The 14922-nt window shown below is 36.7% G+C and overlaps 1 protein-coding gene across 7 annotated transcripts in view; it reads left to right on the top strand.

Moving 5' to 3' along the window:
* The window catches only part of TC2N (tandem C2 domains, nuclear), a 67523-nt gene that overhangs the window by 38301 nt on the left and 14300 nt on the right, over positions 1–14922 (top strand). For 6 of the 7 annotated variants that reach the window (XM_078335628.1, XM_078335629.1, XM_078335630.1 and 3 more), the window contains exons 4-8: positions 357–524; positions 8785–8876; positions 10409–10484; positions 11068–11168; positions 11582–11698. In XM_078335628.1, the coding sequence (XP_078191754.1) occupies positions 357–524; positions 8785–8876; positions 10409–10484; positions 11068–11168; positions 11582–11698 (554 nt within the window). The remainder of the gene's footprint in view (positions 1–356; positions 525–8784; positions 8877–10408; positions 10485–11067; positions 11169–11581; positions 11699–14922) is intronic. The other variant, XM_078335631.1, reaches the window with a different exon arrangement.

Raw genomic sequence — 14922 nt, 5'->3', positions numbered from 1 at the left:
ATGTCTTTTTGTAAAGGATATATCTCCCCCCCAAATCTTATAATCTAAAAGATGTTCTATATATAAGTAGAAAAATAAGAGGAAACTCAGATCACAAAATACAGAATTGTCTGTGGGGCAAAGAAAAATGCCAGAAATTTACCAAACTGTTCTAAGTGCAGGCTTCATGGTTGACCTCTAGCATAATACTTCACACAGAACTCCATTAATATGTGCTGATATTTTTAGGTATCAAAGGCATGTAATTTAGTATTACTTGAGACAAAATATTTTTTCTTTTGCCCTGGGTATACCAGTTGTTGGCTACTAACTACAAAAAAAGGATGTTTTAAAATATTAGAAACATTTGCTTTCAGGATCTGCCAGAGCATCTTTTAGAGATCGAAAGGTAGAACTTTCCAGTTCATCCCAGCATGGACCTAGCTATGATGTGTATAACCCATTCTATATGTATCGGCACATTTCACCCGATTTGAGTCGACGCTTTCCTCCCCGTTCAGAAGTGACGAGACTGTATGGATCAGGTATGAAAATTTTTTGTGCTTTTCCTCTTTGTGTTTTTCTTTAAGAAATTTAGAAATCAAATCTAAGATCTGGGAATAAATGATTCTTACTATTAAAAGCAATTTAAAAATAAGAAAAAAAGCAAGCTTCATAAATGTGATAAACATTATGACATCTCTGTAGTGTTAACGTCTAACATAAAAATTGAAAGATTACTGAGTTATGTCTGTTGGTAGTTCTAAATTCCATTTAATTTTCCTTTTTTGAAAGAAGTTTTGGTTCAAGAGATTTTTTTTATGTTTATTTATTTTATTTTATTTTTTATTGCATTTTAGGTTTTGGGGTACATGTGCAGAACATGCAAGATAGTTGCATAGGTACACACATGGCAGTGTGTTTTGCTGCCTTCCTCCCCTTCACCCACATTTGGCATTTCTCCCCAGGCTATCCCTCCCCAGCTCGCCCCCCTGCTGTCCCTCACGTATTCCCCCCAATAGACCCCAGTGTGTAGTACTCCCTTCCCTGTGTCCATGTGTTCTCATTATTCATCACCCACCTATGAGTGAGAATATGCAGTATTTCATTTTCTGTTCCTGTGTCAGTTTGCTGAGAATGATGTTCTCCAGATTCATCCATGTCCCTACAAACGACACAAACTCATCATTTTTGATTGCTGCATAATATTCCATGGTGTATATGTGTCACATTTTCCCAGTTCAGGCTATCGTCGATGGGTATTTGGGTTGGTTCCAGGTCTTTGCTATTGTAAACAGTGCTGCGATGAACATTCGTGTGCATGTATCCTTACAGTAGAACGATTTATAGTCCTTTGGATATATATCCAGTAATGGGATTGCTGGGTCAAATGGAATTTCTATTTCTAAGGCCTTGAGGAATTGCCACACTGTCTTCCAAAATGGTTGAACTACTTTACATTCCCACCAACAGTGTAAAAGCGTTTCTATTTCTCCACATCCTCTCCAACATCTGTTGTCTCCAGATTGTTTAATGATCGCCATTCTAACTGGCATGAGATGGTATCTCAATGTGGTTTTGATTTGCATCTCTCTAATGACCAGTGATGATGAGCATTTTTTCATAAGTTTGTTGGCCTCATGTATGTCTTCTTTTGTAAAGTGTCTGTTCATATCCTTTGCCCATTTTTGAATGGGCTTGTTTGTTTTTTTCCTGTAAATCTGTTTGAGTTCTTTGTAGATTCTGGATATCAGCCTTTTGTCAGATGGGTAAACTGCAAACATTTTTTCCCGTTCTGTTGGTTGCCGATTCACTCTAGTGACTGTTTCATTTGCCGTGTAGAAGCTGTGGAGTTTGATTAGGTCCCATTTGTCTATTTTGGCTTTTGTTGCCAATGCTTTTGGTGTTTTTGTCATGAAGTCCTTGCCTACTCCTATGTCCTGAATGGTTTTGCCTAGATTTTCTTCTAGGGTTTTTATGGTGCCAGGTCTTATGTTTAAGTCTTTAATCCATCGGGAGTTAATTTTAGTGTAAGGTGTCAGGAAGGGGTCCAGTTTCTGCTTTCTGCACATGGCTAGCCAGTTTTCCCAACACCATTTATTAAACAGGGAATCCTTTCCCCGTTGCATTTTTTTGTCAGGTTTATCAAAGATTGTATGGTTGTAGATATGTTGTGTTGCCTCTGATGCCTCTGTTCTGTTCCATTGGTCTATATCTCTGTTTTGGTACCAGTACCTTGCTGTTTTGATTACTGTAGCCTTGTAGTATAGTTTGAAGTCCGGCAGTGTGATGCCTCCCACTGTGTTCTTTTTGCTTAGAATTGACTTGGCTATGCGGGCTCTTTTTTGGTTCCATATGAAGTTCATGGTGGATTTTTCCAGTTCTGTGAAGAAGGTCATTGGTAGCTTGATGGGGATAGCGTTGATTCTGTAAATTACTTTGGGCAGTATAGCCATTTTCACGATATTGATTCTTCCTAACCATGAACATGGAATGTTTCTCCATCTGTTTGTGTCCTCTCTTATTTCATTGAGCAGTGGTTTGTAGTTTTCCTTGAAGAAGTCCCTTACGTTCCTTTTAAGTTGTATTCCTAGGCATTTTATTTTTTTTGTAGCAATTGTGAATGGCAGTTTGTCCTTGATTTGGCTCTCTTTAAGTCTGTTATTGGTGTATAGGAATGCTTGTGATTTTTGCACATTGATTTTATATCCTGAGACTTTGCTGAAGTTGTTTATCAGTTTCAGGAGTTTTTGGGCTGAGGCGATGGGGTCTTCTAGGTATAGTATCATGTCGTCTGCAAATAGAGACAATTTGCCTTCCATGTTTTCTATTTGAATACCCTTTATTTCTTTTTCTTGCCTGATTGCTCTGGCTAGAACTTCCAGCACTATATTGAATAGGAGTGGTGAGAGAGAGCATCCTTGTCTAGTGCCAGATTTCAAAGGGAATGCTTCCAGTTTTTGTCCATTCAGTATGATATTGGCTGTTGGTTTGTCATAAATAGCTTTTATTACTTTGAGATACATTCCGTCAATACCGAGTTTATTGAGGGTTTTTAGCATAAAGGGCTGTGGAATTTTGTCAAATGCCTTCTCTGTGTCAATTGAGATAATCATGTGGTTTTTGGTTTTGGTTCTGTTTATGTGGTGAATTACATTTATAGACTTGAGTATGTTGAACCAGTCTTGCATCCCCGGGATGAATCCTACTTGATCATGATGGATAAGTTTTTTGATATGCTGTTGCAATCGGCTTGCCAGTATTTTATTGAAGATTTTTGCATCTATGTTCATCATGGATATTGGCCTGAAGTTTTCTTTTCTTGTTGAGTCTCTGCCGGGTTTTGGTATCAGGATGAAGTTGGTCTCATAAAATAATTTGGGAAGGATTCCCTCTTTTTGGATTATTTGGAATAGTTTCAGAAGGAATGGTACCAGCTCCTCTTTGTGTGTCTGGTAGAATTCAGCTGTGAACCCATCTGGACCTGGGCTTTTTTTTGTGTGGTTGGCTCTTAATTGCTGCCTCAACTTCAGACCTTGTTATTGGTGTATTCATAGTTTTGGCTTCCTCCTGGTTTAGGCTTGGGAGGACATAGGTGTCCAGGAATTTATCCATTTCTTCCAGGTTTACTAGTTTATTTGCATAGAGTTGTTTGTAATATTCTCTGATGATGGTTTGAATTTCTGTGGAATCTGTGGTGATTTCCCCTTTATCGTTTTTTTATTGCATTTATTTGGTTGTTCTCTCTTTTCTTTTTTATCAATCTGGCTAGTGGTCTGTGTATTTTGTTGATCTTTTCAAAAAATAAACTCTTGGATTTATTGATTTTTTGAGGGGTTTTTCGTGTCTCTATCTCCTTCAGTTCTGCTCTGATGTTAGTTATTTCTTGTCTTCTGCTAGGTTTTGAGTTTTTTTGATCTTGCTCCTCTAGCTCTTTCAATTTTGATGATAGGGTATCAATTTTGGATCTCTCCACTCTTCTCATATTGGCACTTATTGCTATATATTTTCCTCTGGAGACTGCTTTAAATGTGTCCCAGAGATTCTGGTATGTTGTGTCTTCGTTCTCGTTGGTTTCGAAGAACTTCTTTATTTTTGCCTTCATTTCATTTTTTATCCAGTCAACATTCAAGAGCCAGTTGTTCAGTTTCCATGAAGCTGTGCGATTCTGAGTTAGTTTCTGAATTCTAACTTGATTGTACTATGGTCTGAGAGACTGTGTTATCATGTCAGTTTTTTTGCATTTGCTGAGGAGTGCTTTACTCCCAATTATGTGGTCGATTTTAGAGTAGGTGTGATGTGGTGCTGAGAAGAATGTATATTCTGTGGATTTGGGGTAGAGGGTTCTGTAAATGTCTGTTAGGTTTGCTTGTTCAAGGTCTGAGTTCAAGCCCTTGATATCCTTGTTAATTTTCTGTCTGGTTATCTGTCTAATATTGACACAGTGGAGTGTTAAAGCCTCCCACTATTATTGTGTGGGAGTCTAAGTCTCTTTGTAAGTCATTAAGAACTTGCCTTATATATTGGGGTGCTCCTGTATTGGGTCCATATATATTTAGGATCGTTAGCTCTTCTTGTTGTATCAATCCTTTAACATTATGTAATGACCTTCTTTGTCTCTTTTGATCTTTGTTGCTTTAAAGTCTATTTTATCAGAGATGAGAATTGCAACTCATGCTTTTTTTTGCTCTCCATTTGCTTGGTAAATCTTCCTCCATCCCTTTATTTTGAGCCTTTGTGTTTCCTTGCATGTGAGATGGGTTTCCTGGATACAGCACACTGATGGGTTTTGGTTTTTTATCCAATTTTCCAGTCTGTGTCTTTTGATTGGTGCATTTAGCCCATTTACATTTAGGGTTAATATTGTTATGTGTGAATTTGATACTGCCATTTTGATGCTAGCTGGCTGTTTTGCTTGTTAGTTGATGCAGATTCTTCATTTTGTTGATGCTCTTTAGCATTTGGTATGTTTTTGGAATGGCTGGTACTGGTTGTTCCTTTCTATGTGTAGTGCCTCTTTCAGGAGCTCTTGTAAAGCAGGCCTGCTGGTGACAAAATCTCTGAGTGCTTGCTTGTTTGCAAAGGATTTTATTTTTCCTTCACTTATGAAGCTTAGTTTGGCTGCATATGAAATTCTGGGTTGAAAGTTCTTTTCTTTAAGGATGTTAAATATTGGCCCCCACTCTCTTCTGGCTTTTAGAGTTTCTGCCGAGAGATCTGCTGTGAATCTGATGGGCTTCTCTTTGTGGGTGACCCAACCTTTCTCTCTGGCTGCCCTTAGTATTTTCTCCTTCATTTCAACCCTGGTGAATCTGGCGATTATGTGCCTTGGGGTTGCTCTTCTTGTGGAATATCTTTGTGGTGTTCTCTGTATTTCCTGGGCTTGAATATTGGCCTGCATTGCTAGGTTGGGGAAATTTTCCTTGATAATATCCTGAAGAGTATTTTCCAGCTTGGATTCATTCTCTTTGTCACATTCTGGTACACCTATCAAACATAGGTTAGGTCTCTTCACATAGTCCCACATTTCTTGAAGACTTTGTTCATTCCTTTTTGTGCTTTTTTCTCTAATCTTGGTTTCTCATTTTATTTCATTGAGTTGATCTTCGACTTCTGATATTCTTTCTTCTGCTTGGTCAATTCGGCTGTTGAAACTTGTGCATGCTTCGTGAAGTTCTTGTGTTGCGTTTTTCAGCTCCTTTAATTCATTCATATTTCTCTCTAAGTTGTCCATTCTTGTTATCATTTCCTTGAATCTTTTTTCAAGGTTCTTAGTTTCTTTGCATTGATTTAGAACATGTTCTCTTAGCTCATGGAAGTTTCTCATTACCCACCTTCTGAAGTCTGATTCCTTCATTTCATCACACTCATTCTCCGTCCAGCCTTGTTCCCTTGCTGGTGAGGAGTTTTGTTTTTTTTGTAGGAGGCAAGGTGTTTTGGTTTCGGGTGTTTTCCTCCTTGTTGCGCTGGTTTCTTCCCATCTTTGTGGGTTTATCCACCTGTCGTCTGAGTAGTTGCTGACTTTTTGATTGGGTCTCTGAGTGGACGCCCAGATTGTTGATGATGAAGTATTTCTGTTTTTTGTTTTCCTTCTAACAGTCTAGCCCCTCTGTTGTATGACTGCTGAGGTCCACTCCAGGCCCTGTTTGTCTGGGGTACACCTGTAGCAGCTGTGGAACAGTGAGGGATGCTACCAGTTTCTTCTTCTGCTATCTTTGTCCCAGAATGATGCCCGCCAAATGTGAGTCTGATCAGTCCTTTTTGAGGTGACTCTTTGGATATACAGGGGTCAGGGAGCTGCTTGAGGAGGCAGTTTATATTTTATAGGAGCTCAAGTGCTGAGCTGTGAGCTCCGTTGATCATTCAGGGCTGTTAGGCAGGTACGTTTAAGTCTGCTGCAGCAGAACTCATAAAACCCCATTTTCTCCTCAGATGCTCTGTCTCGGCAAGTTAGGGCTTTCTTTATGAGTATCTATTGCACTGTCCTGCCCAGCTAGGAGGCAGTCTAGTCACTATTTGCCTGCCGAGGCTCCGCCCTGCTGCCATGGGGTCCGCCCTGTTGCCATGGGCTCCACCCTGTTGGCCGAGTCTCTCTGTTATGGTGGGTTGCCTCAGCAGCGGTAGTCAGCAATGGGAGTGTACCTCAGTAGGGGCGGAATGCCTCGGTAATGGCGGACCCCCCTCCCCTACCGAGCTGCACCATCCTGGGTTCAGCTGTGCCGGCAGTGAAACTCTCAACCCTGAGCGTTTCAAATTGCTGTTTTGTTTGTCCCTGTGGGGGTGGGACCCACTGAGCCTGATCACCTGGCTCCCTGCCTCAGAGCCCCCTTTTTTTTTTTTTTTTTTAAGTTGAATGGTTGACTCTCTCCCAGGTGTTTCAGTCGCCTGCTGATAGGGCACCGGTATCTGTGTGATTTCCCATGCAGCAACCCACTGCACCGGCTCAAACATCGCTTTCTGGGAATCTCCTGGTCTGGCTCACTGTCCAGGTCTCGTTTAATCAGATGGATATGCTAATCTGTCCTCCCAAATCTCAGATTGCCAGTTTAACAGGGCACCCAGACCAGTGCATTTTGTGCGGAGTGCCACTGCGCTGTGGCGCCTGCTGAAACAGCTGCGCTGGCGTCCCGTGTCTCTCCTACACCTGGGAATTTCCCCGTTCTGTGGGCAACAAAGATCTGTCTGGAAATGCAGATTGCACTCACCCCCTGCATCTTCACTGAGAGCTGCAATCCTGAGTTGCTCCTACCATGCCATTTTCTTTTTCCTCCTGAGATTTTTTTGTACAACATGGGGACTATAGTTAATTATGACATATTCTTGAAAAGTGCTAGAAGAGTGGATATTAGGTGTTCTCAAAATACTTTATTATTCAAAAGTGATAACTGTGAGATAATACATTTGTAAATTAGCTAGATTTAATCATTCTGTGGTGTATATATACTTTAAAACATTATGCTGTTCATGATGAATACATATAATAATAGAGAAAGAAAGAAGTAAGCTGCATACCAGGTACAAGGGAATAAAAAACATAAAATAGAAAGAAGTTTTGTTTTCAGAGTATTTTTTCTTTTTGTTGTTGTTGTTTTGAGACAGAGTCTCACTTTGTTGCCAAGGTCGGAGTGCAGTGGTGTGATCTCAGCTCACTGCAGCATCAACCTCCCAGGCTCCCATGACTCTCACACCTCAGCTTCCCCGTCACCAGAAGCTGTGACTACAGGCATGTGCCACCACAGCTAACTAATTTTTAAATACTTTTTGTAGATATGGGGTTTCACCGTGTTGCCCAGGTTGGGCTTGAACTCCTGGGCTGAAGCAATCCTCCCACCTTGGCCTCCCAAATTGCTGGGATTACAGGCCGCACCAGCCCAGATTATTTTGCATACGTTTCACTTGTCATCTGTCTATTCATAAATTCCACAACATAGATACATTGTACTAAATACAATAATTTTTTTCCATTTTTTCTGTATTCAATGAAAATGATGAATTTAGAACTCATGGTATGATTAGAAATATAAACAAACTGCTTAAATGATATAGAACTTTTAAATTTTCATATTTGAGACTGAATTATAGTCTACCATGTTTGTCTGTGATTCACAAAATTCTCAGTTTTTCAGGGTTTTACGTGTGTGTGTGTGTAAATCACCCACTGAATTTAGGGTGAGGTACTGAAAATAAAGAAGAAATACCTATTTAAGGGCCTGCCTTCCTTCTCTCCTGTGCTAGAATATACAGTTGGCATACAAAACTCCTTTCTTCACAGATCTTGCTGTGTAGGAGGGAAACTAAAAATACAGACTAGAAATATAGCAGCACATGGGATTCAGTATTGATTTTTTTAAAGTAATACATGCTTATTAATAATAAATAGTTGCATTACACTTAGTACAGAGTATTTACTCTTAGATTATATTTATTGGATCAAGGAATGGGGAATGTAAAGGAAAGAGTAAATTTTCCCTGTTTGATATTTGATGTAGATGTGAAAATGCGTTGTTTGATTTATGTTGATTTCTTTCAAGCAAAAATAAAATAATTGAAAAACATTTTTTTAAGTTACAAAATTTTTATTAGAAGGCTTTATCTCTTCTGTAGATTTACAGATAATATTCATGATGTATTGCTGCAGAGATTTAGTTCATGATAATTAAATATATACACTTAAATATATATTTCTTATTATATATATACTTAAATATATTTCTTATATATATACTTAAATATATATTTCTTATTATATATATACTTAAATATATGTTTCTTTAAAATATATACTTTTCTCAAATCCCTTTCTAGTTTGTGATTTAAGGACCAACAAACTTCCCGGTTCCCCTGGGCTAAGCAAATCTATGTTTGATCTTACAAGTTTATCTCAGAGATTCATCCAGGTAAATGAATCGTATCAACTTAATTATCTGTGATAATTTGTTTTCAAATTAAAAATTCAGAAATGTACGAATTATATTAGGAATATATTCTGATATCTGTATCTTTTCTGATATCTGAAGAATAAATACTTGATATTTCCCATGTACATTATTTTAGGAAACTGTTATTTGATTGCTGAAAGGCAGTAGTTTTTCTTTTTTCAATAAATGTTTAAAAATAAATTTTATGTCTCAGTTGGTATGCTCTCAGGGAATTTTAAAACAATTTTTATTTAAAATGGTATAATTAAAAGTGCTTATTAGTTTAACTTTCCTTATTGAATAGAGCTAGCTAGTTGTTAAAAATTATATTTATTTTGAGATGTAGGATTTTACTCAGTATTATTATTATTATTTATTTATTTTGTTTTGAGACGGAGTTTTGCTCTTGTTACCCAGGCTGGAGTGCAATGGCGTGATCTCGGCTCACCACAACCTCCACCTTCTGGGTTCAGGCAATTCTCCTGCCTCAGCCTCTCGAGTAGCTGGGATTACAGGCACGCGCCACCATGCCCAGCTAATTTTTTGTATTTTTAGTAGAGACGGGGTTTCACCATGTTGACCAGGTTGGTCTCAATCTCTTGACCTCGTGATCCACCCGCCTCAGCCTCCCAAAGTGCTGGGATTACAGGCATGAGCCACCGCGCCCAGCCCTTATTCACTATTATTAACACGGTGTCCTCCTGGTTTTGAAAAGGAATTGAGAATTATTTTGATGTTTTAAAAATGTTTCTTTTTTAATATAAGTAAACTGATTATTTAAAATTAGAAAATAGAAGTTAGCAAAATAAAACAAATCCCTGTATTTCCTATAACTCAGAGTAAGTGCAATGTGAAAATACTGTTATATGGACTCATGGACTTGTTTCCATGTGAATATATATACATATGTTTTACAAAATGTAAATATATTCTAGATAATCTTTAATCCTCAGCTGAGTTAACTTTTATAGTTTTTTTTTTTTTTTAATAGCAACAGTTGTTTAACATGCATCAGACTTGTTTGGAGAGCTTGTTAAAACACAGGATGACAGGCTTCATCCCCAGAGTTTTTAATTCACTAGCTCTGCAGTAGGGCCTGAGTTTGTATTTCTACCAAATTCCAAATGATAAAGATGCTTCAGGTCAGATGGACTGTGCTTTGATAATTGCTGCTCTACAAGTTTTTTTTGATAGCAGGGTATTTCCAAATAAATTCTCATTTTCATTAATATTCTCAGGTATGCAACTTAAGCAGTAATAGCATTCTCCTTATTACAAAACCAAACCAAAAACAGCAAAGGCTTTCTAGTATATTATCTTATAAGATATTTAAGATATCCCTAACACATACCAAAAGCTTTTTTTCATCTTTACTACCTGTAAGTGGGAAATTCTGACCTGTCAAAATAGTTAGCATGCAGTTTGTTACTAGGATAGATATTGAGGCATAAGTATCAGAATCCTTAAGGTTTCATATGCAATTTCTGACTAAAGGATAATTTTACTTATAGAGACATGATTCATTGTCCAGTGTACCCAGTAGTTCTTCCTCAAGGAAAAATTCTCAGGGGAGTAACAGAAGCCTGGGTAAGGAATAAAGTATTCTTCTTTTATACTGTTAAGATAATTATTTCTACTCAATAGTAACTTGAAAGTGTATGTAAGGTGAAAAAGTCTAGATGATGATATCTACTATGTTTATATAATAAACTAAGTCTAAATAAAACTGTGTCAGTAGTGGTATCAGCATATGGATACTCAGATCACATGGTCCATTTCTCAGTGTTCAGGTACCAGTGTGGCTTTTTAAGAAGTGAAGCAGTTGAATATCTTGTTTGTTTTAAAGTGTACTAGTGAAGGAGCCTCCAGAAGAACACAGTATTAAGGCCATATAAATGTTATTTGGAAAGATTTTTCCTAGTTTTAATTTAAATCCCTCACTGCAGTTGAGTTAAGTTTTTAAACCTTGAGAGCTTTTTACAGTATATATCTTACCTCTAGTGCTTCAGTGAAAACATTGAAGTGTGATTTTTGTTTTATTAGATTGTGAACTTTAAGAAATAATTGTACCATTTTAAAATTGTGCTATTAATATTGGCTTGTATCAAAGCTTAATTAGGTTAGAAGGATTGCATGGCATTTGAAACATCTTTGTCCTTTTATAATTCAGATACAATTACTCTATCAGGAGATGAAAAAGACTTTGGGAGACTGAATGTGAAATTGTTTTATAATTCTTCAGTAGAACAGATCTGGATCACAGTTTTACAGGTAAATTAGTATAGTTAATACCAGCTTTTATTATAAAATTGAATATTTAGACATTGTAAACATTTACTGTTGTCCTTTCCTGGGGAATGGGCCAATGCCATCTTTTAAATTTGGAATTCTATAATATTTTTACAGAAAATAGTATTTAATAAAGCATCTAAGAAATCTGTAGTATGATGGAAGTATGTGTGTTTTTAAGCTCAAGGGAAATTGACATGACATCTAGAATATTATAAATTGACATGACATCTAGAATATTATATGTCAAAATTAATGTGGATGCAACATGAGGTATCAGTAGACAAGTTTATTTTTATAGTTTTTATTTGAAGTCAGTAACTCAAGAAATACATCAAATATTTGTGTTGTCGGAGTCCTTTGTAAAATTCAAACTGTATTTTTAATATTTTTAGTGCAGAGATTTAAGTTGGCCCTCTAGTTATGGAGACACTCCTACTATTTCTATAAAAGGAATACTTACATTGTCCAAACCAGTGCATTTCAAATCTTCAGCCAAGGAAGGTTCCAACGTAAGTGGCTGTTTTTTGTTTGAATTTCTTTTCTGTTTTTCTTATGTTCGTCACTTTTATCCATGTAAACAAATCAGAAAAAATGTTTTATCTTAGGGAAACTACAACTATGAATTGTTGCTTTTTCAAGACAACTTTGAGTCTCAAAAATATTGATATTTCATTGTCTAGTATTAAGATGCATTTAAAAAGAGTATTTTATTCACTTAAGTATATAGAAGATGAACAATATCTAAAAAACTGATTTATTTTTCTGGGGTGAAAGGAAATGAATCTTGGCTTCTCTTTCCCCCAACATACTTTGGCTTTGAAAAGTAATTTCATAATCACAATCACAATGAATTTCTTTTAAATACTTCCAATTAGTATAATAGAAGGACTTAGGATCCTGAGTTTGGTTTTGTAGATCCTAGGTTTTACATTAATTTAAATACATGTTTATTTTTGTCATTTGTTATAGGTTAAAAGATTATTGTTTTTCTATGCAAATGAAAAGATATCTTCTCAAAGATGTCATTTTAAAATAAGATAATTCACATGACTAATAAACATATAAAAGGTTTATTCTCACTATTAATCACAGAAATAAAAATTGAAATTACATATTGCTTTCTGTTTCTTTCTTCCTCTCTTTCTTTCTTTTTTTTTGAGACAGAGTCTTGCTCTGTCACCCAGGGCTGGAATGCAGTAGTGCAATCTTGGCTCACTGCAACCTCCGCCTCCAGTTTTCAAGCAATTCTCCTGCCTCAGCCTTCCAAGTAACTGGGACTACAGGCACGCACCACCATGCCTGGCTAATATTTTGTATTTTTAGTAGAGACGAGGTTTCACTGTGTTAGCCAGGATGGTCTCGATATCCTGACCTTGTGATCCATGTGCCTCGTGATCCCTCTACCCCAAAGTGCTAGGATTACAGGCCTGATCCACTGTGCCTGGCCTCTTCCTCTCTTTCTTTCTTTCCTTTCTTTGTAGAATTAGAAAAAATTTTATAGGTTCTCTAGAACATACAACTTCTTTGAAATTATCTTGATACTACATGTCAAAACCTTAAAATATTTATACTTTTAAACAGTAATTCTACTTTGAAACTGGAAATTATTTCAGTAGAAATAATCTAAAATGCAAACAAAAATGTATAAAATATTCTTAGAAATTTTGTTCAAAGAAAAATTGAAAAAAAGTCTAAACATGTCTTACAGAGGAATGGCTGAAAAACCTAATGGTGTACCTATGTATATTAGTTTCCTTGGGCTACCGTAACACAGTACTGTACCACAAACTGGGTGACTTACAACAACAGAATTTTCTCTCTTTCAGCTTTGGAGAAAGTCCAAAATTAAAATGTCAGCAGTGTTGTTTACTTCTCTGAGGGAGAATCTGTTCCAAGCCTCGCTTCTAGTGACTGGAATGGCCAGCAATCCATGACATTCGCTGGCTTGTAGATCACTCCAGTCTCTGCTTCTGTCTTCACATGGCATTATACCTGTGTTCTGGGTATTCACATGGCTGAATTCTTAGGGATCCACCCTACTTCATTATTACCTCTTTTTAACTTCACTGATCACATCTGCAGTGACCCTGTTTCCAAATGAGTTCACAGTCTGAGATACTGTGGCTTAGGATTTCAACATATCTTTTTGGGGGGGTATAATTTAGTCCATAACACTATGTGATAGAAAACTAGGTAGCTATGAAAACTAATATTTAGGAAGAGTTTTTAAGGACCTGGAAAAACATGTCTGATACATGAAAAAGGTCATGATCAAAATTGGGGTGTGTGTATGTGTATATATGTATGTATGTGTGTTGTGTGTGTGTGTGTGTGTGTGTGTATTAGGATCTCACTTTATGAAAGTATGTATCATTCAAAGTCTAGATAGAATAAACCTTAACTCATAACCTTGACACTCATAGATAAATACTTTCTGAATTACACAGTTTTACTTTTTGATTTTCAAATAAAACTAATTTAACTTAGGAAAAAATGTTGTCATATTGAAACGTGGTATCTTTCATTTTACAATTTTATTATTATGCATAAAGTTGTTTGGGAGACATCTATTTGGCAAAATATGGAAAGTGTGAAATGAAGCATCACACTTGCTTAATTTACAAGCTCATTAAACATTTTATGTGTAATATATAACTGGTGTTATTCTATGACTTGAGACTCTACAAGAAAAAGATAGCTCGGTAGTTGTGAGACTCTCAGACAGACAATTCTGGCTGTAAAGACAGACATAAGCTATTACAACAAGAGCAACAATTTGGGCACGGTATAGGAATACCTTGGAGATACTGTAGGTTCAGTTCCAGACCACCACACTAAAATGAACATTGCAGTAAAGCAGGTCACATGAGTTTTTTGGTTTCCCAGTGCATACAGAAGTTACCTTTATACTGTAGTCCATTAAGAGTGTGATAGCATTATGTCTAAAAAAGTAAGCTACGTACCTTAATTTAAAATGCTTTATTGCTAAAAAAAAATGCTAATGATCATGAGTCTTCAGCAAGTTGTAATCTTTTTGCTGGTAGAAGGTTTTGCCTTGATGTTGATGGTTGCTGAATGATCAGGGTGGTGGTTGGTGAAGATTGAGGTGGCTGTGGCAATTTCTTAAAATAAGACAACTCGAAGTTCGCCACATCTATTGATTCTTCCTTTCGCAAAAAGGTTTCCTGTAGTATGTGACGCTGTTTGATAGAATTTTATCCACAGAACTTCTTTCAAAATTAAAATCCATCCTCTCAAATGCTACTCTTGCTTTTGTCAATTAAGTTTATGGAATATTCGGAATCCTTTGTTTTCATTTCAACAATATTCATAGCATCTTCACCAGAAGTAGATTCTGTCTCCAGAAACTACTTTCTTTTCTCATGTATAAGAAGCAACCCCTTATCTGTTCATATTATCTTGAGATGGCAGCAATTCAACTGCTTCTTCAGGATCCATTTCTAGTTCTCTTGCTGTTTCTACCACATCTGCAACTACTTCCTCTGCAGAAATCTTGAATCCCTCAAAGTCAGCCATGATTGTTAGAATAAACTTCCAGATTCCTGGGAATGTAATTTTTTGACCTTCTTTCATGCATCATGAATTTTCTTAATTGCATCTAAAATGGTGAATCCTTTCTAGAAGGTTTTCAATTGCTTTTGCCTAGGTTCATCAGAGGAATCACTATCTATGGCAGCCATAGCCTTACAAAATTTATTTTTTAAGTACTAAC

This window comes from Callithrix jacchus, chromosome 8, assembly GCF_049354715.1.
Source record: "Callithrix jacchus isolate 240 chromosome 8, calJac240_pri, whole genome shotgun sequence".
Lineage (NCBI taxonomy): Eukaryota > Metazoa > Chordata > Mammalia > Primates > Cebidae > Callithrix > Callithrix jacchus.
This window is presented reverse-complemented; position numbering and strand designations above follow the sequence as displayed.